The 10,270-nt window shown below is 30.2% G+C and overlaps 1 protein-coding gene across 1 annotated transcript; it reads left to right on the top strand.

The window, feature by feature from the left end:
* The first annotated feature begins 4,037 nt into the window (after positions 1 to 4,037).
* LOC149145316 (uncharacterized) lies at positions 4,038 to 4,868 on the top strand. Its single transcript, XM_089452412.1, has one exon. The coding sequence runs from the start codon at positions 4,038 to 4,040 to the stop codon at positions 4,866 to 4,868; it is 831 nt and encodes a 276-aa protein (XP_089308538.1).
* The last annotated feature ends 5,402 nt before the right edge of the window (positions 4,869 to 10,270 follow it).

Genomic DNA, 10,270 nt, shown 5'->3' with positions numbered 1-10,270 from the left:
TGCCTCCATATCCATATGCCTCGGCATCTACAAAATGTAATTTCTTATATATTAATAGAAATTACGACTTTTTCCATGGGAAAAAAAATAAAATAATTTATGATAGTTTATAATTAATGATAGTTTATAAAAATAATAGTAATAACTAATAAGTATTATAATAAATATTCACTACTATATTATTAATAGTTTTGGTTATAAATGATAAAAATATTAGTAATAATTAATGTTATAATACATATAGTTATTATAATAGTAAAAAAAAAAATTATTGAATTGAATATTAATGGGACTCTTTTAGGGATTAATTAGATTTATTTTTATGAATTAATAATAGTGCTAATAGTTTTATAATAATTTAAATAAATAATAATTAGTGATAGTATATAGTAATTTTTATAATAATAATAAAAGATAGTAATAATAATTAATCATTAGTAATAGGTAATAAATAAATATCATAAATAATATAAAATTAGTATAAATAATATAATATCTATTAATAGTTAGCTATAAATAATAATCAAAGTTAATAATTTATTTATTTTTGTATGAATTAATAATAATTCCAATATTTACTAGTCATAATTAATAATAATAGTACACAATATAAATTTTGACTATTTAATTATTAATAAATTTTAATAGATTATTAATTATTATATATTCAAATATTAATTATTAATATTTTGAGGTTGATTATTAGGAGAAACAGTAGAAATAAAAGAAACTAGGACTCACTAAATAAGCCTAAGAGGAAAGGGAGGGGGAGAAAGTTACCTATAAAGAGCTAAACCTAGGAAGCATTGGAGGTCTTAATTTCTCTGATTAAGGGAAACCAACTACTACTGATCTCAATGCCATTGTCCCTGTTGAGATTATGTGGGTGTTTCATAATCTCAAGAGCCTCTCTAATCTTTCACCTATGATGATGTTCTTCTCTTGCGACAATTGAGGCGTTTTCCACACATAGATGGTGCTTAGTTTTAGAGGAATGCTCTGCCAGGGCCGAAGTACGGGACCTGTCATTCCTAATATCTGCTATATGTTCTTTCAGTCTTGTTTGCAAAGAACGACCTGTTTCACCAATGTAACTTTTCCCACAGGAACAATCTATTTTATAAACTCCTTTAAGTTGGTGTCTATCAATCTTATCTTTGACAGACCTCATACTTTGTCTAATCGTTCCAGGTGCCGAGAACTGAGTGATAATGTTTTTCTTTTTTAGGATTCTTGCAATCTTGTCTGTCACTCCTTGAATATAGGGTAGAAACACCTTCCCACACTGAGGTTGGTCTTGAGCTTTTGGCTCCTGAGATAACACTCTTCTTTCGGCCCTTTCTATAGCCATTCTAATTTCTTTTTCTTTATAGCCTATACTTTTAAATACTGATACTAAGTGCTTCTTCTCTTCATCTAAATGTTCAGAATCAGAGATTCTAAGAGCTCTGATAGCCAGAGTGTTCAGAACACCAAACTTTTGGGTTGGGTGATGGTGGGACTCTGCGTGAAGGTAGCTTTCTGTGTGGGTTGACTTCCTAAAAACCTTGTGCCCTAAGGAGCCATCTTCCTTCCTAATGATAAGGACGTCTAAAAAAGGGATACTCATGTTTTCTTCCACCTCCATGGTAAATTTTATTTCAGGGGAGATAGAGTTAAGGTGAATAAAAAATTTCAAGTTCTGTTTTTCCATGAGTCCATTTTATGTTTGTGTCATCTACGAATCGCTTCCACCAAGTTGGTTTCAAAGGGTAAGATTCAAGGGCCTTCTTTTCGAAGTATTCCATGTATAGGTTGGCCACGATTGGCGAGAGGGGTGACCCCATAGCCACTCCAGAGGTTTGCTCATAGTATTCTCCTTGGAAGGTGAAAACAGTTGATCGTAAACAAATCTCAGCTAGTCTAGCAGTTTGGGGATCAGTAACATCCTTTATAACCTGAATGGCCTCATCAAGAGGAATCTTGGTGAATAGGGATACTACGTCAAAGCTCACCAAAATGTCATCCTTGTTCATCTTCTCATTTCTAATCAGCTTTACAAAGTCATGGGAGTCTTTAATGAAAGAATCAGTGTTCCCGACAAGAGGACTAAGGATCTTGGAAACATATTTAGCAAGTTCATAGGTTGGGGAGCCAATGGTATTAACTATTGGTCTAAGAGGAACTCCTTCTTTATGGATTTTAGGTAAACCATAAATTCTTGGGACAGTTTCACAAGAAGGTGTTAGTTTTTTCTTTAATTTTTCCTCAAGGTTGGAATCTGAAATAGTCTTTTTTACCTCTCTCATGATTTTGGGAATGGGATTTTTGCTAAGTTTTTTATAACTACCACAAGCTAGGTGTTCATTCATTTTATAGACATAGTCTTCTTTGTCTAAGATAACTGCTGCCCCACCCTTATCAGCCTTAAGAACTACGATTTTATCATTATTTCAAAGGGTCTTAAGAGCAAGAAGTTCTTCTTTTCTTAGATTACTTTTTGGATTTTTTGATTTTCTCATAATGAGAGACACTTCTTGCCTTAATGTTTCCTTGTCTTCAACGGATAGATTATTGATCCCATCTTCTATATTACATATACTATTCTGGACAGGTATGTTTTTAGGGGAAGCTACAAACCCTAATCTTTTGTTGAGAACACTAATGTATTCTGGACCTAATTCCCGAGAAGATAAATTAACAACTTTTCTTTTGGGTTTTATTTCCATTGAAGAATTGTGGTTATTATCCAATTGACTTCTGATTCTTTGGCAATGCAATTTTTCCAGCCCAATGCATTCTTCTCTCGCCCTATCACATACTTTGGATGAAGAGACATTGTTATTCTTGACTTGTTGAAAGCTGGACGAAGAGACAATGCTACTATTGTCTAGTTGAAAATGCATTGGGATGGAAAACTTGCATTGCCAAAGCATCAGAAGTCAATTGGATAATAACCACAATTCTTCAATGGAAATAAAACCCAAAAGAAAAGTTGTTAATTTATCTTCTCAGGAATTAGGTCTGGAATATATTAGTGTTCTCAACAAAGGATTAGGGTTTGTAGTTTCCCCTAAAAGCATACCTGTTGAGAATATTATATGTAATATAGAAGATGGGATCAATAATCTATCCGTTGAAGACAAGGAAACATTAAGGCAAGAAGTGTCTCTCATTATGAGAAAATCAAAAACTCCCAAAAGTAATCTAAGAAAAGAAGAACTTCTTGCTCTTAAGACCATTTGAAATAATGATAAAATCGTAGTTCTTAAGGCTGATAAGTGTGGGGCAGCAGTTATCTTAGACAAAAAAGACTATGTCTGTAAAATGAATGAACACCTAGCTTGTGGTAGTTATAAAAAACTTAGCAAAAATCCCATTCCCAAAATCATGAGAGAGGTAAAAAAGACTATTTTAGATTCCAACCTTGAGGAAAAATTAAAGAAAAAACTAACATCTACTTGTGAAACTCTCCCAAGAATTCACGGTTTACCTAAAATCCATAAATAAGGAGTTCCTCTTAGACCAATAGTTAATACCATTGGCTCCCCAACCCCTCAACTTGCTAAATATGTTTCCAAGATCCATAGTCCTCTTGTCGGGAACACTGATTCTTTCATTAAAGACTCCCATGACTTTGTAAAGCTGATTAGAAATGAGAAGATGAAAAAGGATGAAATTTTGGTGAGCTTTGACATAGTATCCCTATTCATCAAGATTCCTCTTGATGAGGCCATTGAGGTTATAAAGGATGTTACTGATCCCCAAACCGCTAGACTAGCTGAGATTTGTTTACGATCAACTATTTTCACCTTCCAAGGAGAATACTATGAGCAAACCTCTGGAGTGGCTATGGGGTCACCCCTCTCACCAATCGTGGCCAACCTATACATGGAATACATTGAAAAGAAGGCCCTTGAATCTTACCCTTTGAAACCAACTTGGTGGAAGCGATTCGTAGATGACACAAACATAAAATGGACTCATGGAAAAACAGAACTTGATTTTTTTTTTTTTTTATTCACCTTAACTCTATTTCCCCTGAAATAAAATTTACCATGGAGGTGGAAGAAAACATGAGTATCCCTTTTTTAGACGTCCTTATCATTAGGAAGGAAGATGGCTCCTTAGGGCACAAGGTTTTTAGGAAGTCAACCCAGACAAAAAGCTACCTTCACGCAGAGTCCCACCATCACCCAACCCAAAAGTTTGGTGTTCTGAACACTCTGGCTATTAGAGCTCTTAGAATATCTAATTTTGAACATTTAGATGAAGAGAAGAAGCACTTAGTACCAATATTTAAAAGTATAGGCTATAAAGAAAAAGAAATCAGATTGGCTATAGAAAGGGCCGAAAGAAGAGTTTTATCTCAGGAGCCAAAAGCTCAAGACCAACCTCAGTGTGGGAAGGTGTTTCTACCCTATATTCAAGGAGTGACAGACAAGATTGCAAGAATCCTGAAAAAGAAAAACATTATCACTCAGTTCTCGGCACCTGGAATGATTAGACAAAGTATGAGGTCTGTCAAAGATAAGATTGATAGACACCAACTTAAAGGAGTTCATAAAATAGATTGTTCCCGTGGGAAAAGTTACATTGACGAAACAGGTTGTTCTTTGCAAACAAGACTGAAAGAACATATAGCAGATATTAGGAATGACAGGTCCCGTACTTCGGCCCTGGCAGAGCATTCCTCTAAAACTAAGCACCATCTATGTGTGGAAAACGCCTCAATTGTCGCAAGAGAAGAACATCATCATAGGCGAAAGATTAGAGAGGCTCTTGAGATTATGAAACACCCACATAATCTCAACAGGGACAATGGCATTGAGATCAGTAGTAGCTGGTTTCCCTTAATCAGAGAAATTAAGACCTCCAATGCTTCCTAGGTTTAGCTCTTAATAGGTAACTTTCTCCCCCTCCCTTTCCTCTTAGGCTTATTTAGCGAGTCCTAGTTTCTTTTATTTCTACTGTTTCTCCTAATAATCAACCTCAAAATATTAATAATTAATATTTGAATATATAATAATTAATAATCTATTAAAATTTATTAATAATTAAATAGTCAAAATTTATATTGTGTACTATTATTATTAATTATGACTAGTAAATATTAGAATTATTATTAATTCATACAAAAATAAATAAATAAATAAATTATTAACTTTGATTATTATTTATAACTAACTACTAATAAATATTATATTATTTATAATAATTTTATATTATTTATAATATTTATTTATTACCTATTACTAATGATTAATTATTATTACTATCTTTTATTATTATTATAAAAATTACTATAAACTATCACTAATTATTATTTATTTAAATTATTATAAAACTATTAGCACTATTATTAATTCATAAAAATAAATCTAATTAATCCCTAAAATAGTCCCATTAATATTCAATTTAATAAAAGAAATGTTTACTATTATAATAACAATATGTATTATAACATTAATTATTAGTAATATTTTTATTATTTATAACCAAAACTCTTAATAATATAGTAGTGAATATTTATTATAATACTTATTAGGTATTACTATTATTTTTATAAACTATCATTAATTATAAACTATCATAAATTATTATTGGTATAAATTATTTTAAAATTATATAAAAATTATTAATTACTTTGATTATAAATTATTTTAAATTATTTATTTTATAAAATTATTAATTATTATAAATGAAATTTCACCTTTAATATTTATTATTAATATTAATTTACCAAAAAAAAAATGAAAATTGTAAACATTATTCTGGTAGTTTTAGTTCTTGTGCATGTCTATCCCCTATAGGTTGTAATTGTACATGAAAGGAACATTCTTGTCATTTGTAGCTATGGATCGGATTTTTTTTCCTTCATTTTCCAAATATGTGTAACCTTTTAACCTATTATAATTGTAATTAGTGAAAATATGATAATGGGAATTGTGGATGTTGTCTAAGGCTTCTTTAAAGTTCCAAAAATAATTTAGCATTAAATACTTCTCTAAAAAGTTCTATAAATTATATCAATGTTGTTCTAGTAGTTTTGTTGATTATATCAATATTCTAAAATTCTTTATGATACTTTGATTAGCATGAATGATGATTCACCCTAGTATAGTAAAAATAGGTCACATATGATAAATGAATATGAAAGAAGAAAATTAAGTGGGTACATTTGGTCAGATACATTGAAAAGGGGTGTAAATGACATAGTTTTAGAAACAATTCCAAAATGAAATTTATTTGGCATATTTGACATTTTTGGTGGGTATGTGGAGATAACATACAAAAATGATACTATGGAGCACAACTAGTTAAGGATGGATTTATTTTTATTTTTTGGACTCACATAGGAGAGGTAAGGCCAAGATGCAACCAATCAATAATTATGTTAGTAGGAGGTTTATCTCCTTTGGACCCTAAGGATCATGGCATATTGGGGCATGTTACCCATCCATATGTATGGGTAACCATAGGATACTTTTTTTATTCTATGATGCAATTTGTCAACTACCTTAGAAAGTTTTGTATGACTTTTCAAAGTGTTGTTTTTTTCATGTCTTTAGTGTTAGTTTATCCCTGTAGTTTGGATAGTGTTCCAACCACATTGCTCTTCCTTCAGGAGTTTTGTAGTTAGAACAATGTACAATAGTGTTAATTATAATAATCAATGCCATCCTTCAAGGGTCTGTATAATAATGTTCAAGGTGAACTAGTATTTATGGAGGAGAGAGATATGGTGCTCTAGGGTACACTAGTTCTCTGTTTTCCATATACTCTCACAGGTGCACAAATACAAACTCACTCTTCTTTTTACCTTGATAAGAAAATGATGACAAATTTGTACTTTGAAGTGGAAACGATAAATATGTATTGGAGCTAGACCTTGAACCCTTCAATGCATCCTTTCATCACCCAACATGACCATCTTCCATTGGTAATGCAGTTCAATTTTTGAACTGACATTTGTCTTCAAGACTATTCCATGATAAAGAAAACATGTTTCCATTGCTAGATTTCCTTCGAGCACACAAATAACACAACCAGATCATTTTTCTTTCCTTGGTTAATATATTGCATCATTGTGTTTGATATTTCATTCATTATTCCTTTGTGCACAATAAATCTCTTTCAAATAGCAGAGAAGGATGGTTTGACTATTTTAGAGATATATAATATGAATTGATTAAAAATTCATAGGGATATTTCGATTCTCATCTTTCAATTTCACTTCTTTAGAGAAAACTATATAGTTAAATACAAACTCAACTCAAATCAAACTAAAGTAGAGAAGCCTAATTATGAAGTTGCATCTCTCACCACTACCTTGCAATGTTATTTTTTTGAATTATACTTGAATTTCACTGATAATAACCTAGATTTATATATTTCTTCTAGCACCAAATTGACATCACGGTAAACATACAAATATCCCATTAAGTATGGCCTAAACTTGATTCAAATAATATCACCTTTAGCCTAAGCATGTGACATAGTAATTTTAGAGGTGTGAAGTTTTATTAGAGGCACTGTTTGTTTGTTTTTTTGTTAGAAAAGGGTTTGATCGTGGTTTTATGTGACCTTCAATTTATCATTTGTAGCATGTTTAGAAATGGGAAAGAACAATGTATGACATTTATTTTGCAAAAATTGATGTTGAATGAAAGAATATAGAGTTTAACGAAGCTACAATTTTCTTTGGTAAACACAGAGGAACATCTTAAAAAGATGCCTAAGAATATGCCATATACAGAGTTTGAACCCAAGTAATATACAACTTTTTCTTTTGTAGATATGTTCTTTTTTCTACTTGAGATATCACAGCAAGAAAAATATTGTTATTGTAGGAATTGTTTGAGGACCTCATTGAGGTCCATTTTTTTGATGTCTTACTTGATTGATACCTTCTCATGATAGGAAGGATTTAACTATGAATTAATATGTTGTTGAAACAAATCAAATTCAAATTTTATAGATATAAAATATAAAAGAAATGTTAATTCCTTCGTTTGATTATTAGTTGACTCTAGTGTGGGCAGGTTACAGGAAATGGGATTGGAAAAAGGATGGGAGACAATGCAGAGCATGTCTTGGATATGATTCATTTGTTGTTGGAGATCCTTCACGTACCTAGTCCATCAAATTTGGCAATGTTTATAGTAGGGATTCCTATGGTTTTTAATATTTTGTTTCTTTCACCTCATGGTTATTTTGGGCAAGCAAATGTTTTAGGAATGCTAGACACCACTGGACAGGTAAATCAATTTTTTATAATTCCAATGTTCCATGATATTGTCTCTTTATTGCTTGATTGTATTTTGAATGTTTCCTTTGATTTTGTTTTGTATTTTAACTATGAAATCGAAAATACTTGGTATCATGTCCATTTAAAAAACACCCAAAGCTTGAAGATGAGAATAGTATTACATGATATTGATTGAAATCCTTTTAGTTGTTTTGTTCAAATATTTTCATGACTATTAGAAAAGTTTAGTTTCATGTTGTTATTTGAGAAAAAGTTGTTTATATACTTGACCAAGTTCATGCGTTAGAGAATGAATGTTGTTGAAAATAAAATGACAAGGATTAGACATGGCACTTCAGAGTATTTGTTTTCACAAGTTATCTATAGCTTGAATTCTAGCAAGGAACTTAGTTGGCATTATTGTTCATAGCTTTTCTTGAAGGTTGAATACTAAATTATAAAAAGTCTTTTTCTATGATGAAATTTTATTTTCTTTGTTTATACAGGTTATTTGGCCACATAGTGACTACTATCACCCAACTAAAGAAAACTTGTTTTTCTTTTTTTTTGGGCGAAAAATGACATTGACATTGCTGATGTTAAGGTATATGTCTTATAAATCCTTTATAGTCTACTTTAGTTTATATTCCAATACTCATTTTCTTTCATGTATTATACTCTGCATTGTAACTTCTTTTGTTTTGAAAAGATGAACTCAGTATTGAAGGTAAGAAGCAGGAATTGAAGAGAGAGGAGAACCATAACAATGGAGCAACAAATGAAGAAAGAGAGAGAGAAGAGAATTGGTCTGTTGATACTCTTAAAGTCAATATCTCGTAGGTAGCACACACATAGAGATTCATGGCCAAGTCCTTAGAGTTGGTGAATTCACCTACAATGCCTTGGGAACACAATGATAATTTTTTGAAGTGATGAAACAATATTTTATGTATAAATTGTAGTCCAACAAATATTAAGTTGGAAACTCATGTTGTAATATTTGACATTTCATATAATATAATTTGTGGATGAAATTATTTATAGTTGTACTTTATATTATTTAGTATTGTAATTACCATGTGTAACTTTTCATTTTCATATTAGATAAACATGCACATTGTATGATTTTTTTATAATTTAATCGCAAAATCATACTAATTAATTATGTTGATTAATAAGGAACACATAAACTCAATCTAAAACTACTAAAATAGTAGTTTATATTGATTAAAAATTAACACAGATAAAATGAATATATGGATAAATTAGTCATTTATAATGATTATTAATGAAAGTAAATGAAATGAATATAAACTACTAAATTAGACATTTATATAATGAATATGAAAATACAAAAAAAGATAAATGACCACTGTAAATGATAAATTTGTGATTAGAAATGATGACTAAATTTTGCATATATATGACTATTAGTATCTAATTTACAATATCTTATAACACGACCATAATTTAGTTATATTTCTTTGGTCATTAATTGGTTTCAAAAGATGATTAAAATTTTCATGTATATGACTATTAGTAGCTAATTTACAGTATCTTATAATGCGACCAACATTTTGGTCATATTTGTTTGGTCATTAATTGGTTTTCTTGGGTGATCATATACTAGTATATTTTGTTGTGTATTTGGTAATTAATTGTGGCAATTAATGACTAGATCAATGAATAAATTAATTACGAAATTTATGATTAAATATAATACTAGATGATAAAATTGAGACAACCAATTAATGACTAAGCTAAAAGTGACTAAAAGTTGGTCACGTTAAAAGATACTGTAAATTAGCCACTATTGATCATCGACTAAAAAATGGTCATTTATATGAAACTTTTATTCATTTTTTTAGTAACTAATTAGCCATTTTGTACTATGAGTTTTAATGTGAAATGGAATATTGATTGGTAACGATAATATAGTATGCTTACATATTATTACTTTAGTGGTATATTTATGCTTTAGTGGTTATTTTAGTTTTGCAGTGATTCATGATGCAATAGTCAGTGATTTGAGATCTGTAC

This window comes from Pinus tabuliformis, chromosome X, assembly GCF_031772625.1.
Source record: "Pinus tabuliformis cultivar Carrire ecotype Pingquan chromosome X, CPIR1, whole genome shotgun sequence".
NCBI lineage: Eukaryota > Viridiplantae > Streptophyta > Pinopsida > Pinales > Pinaceae > Pinus > Pinus tabuliformis.
Note: the sequence above shows the minus strand (reverse complement) of the source record. Positions and strands in the feature narration are given on the sequence as shown.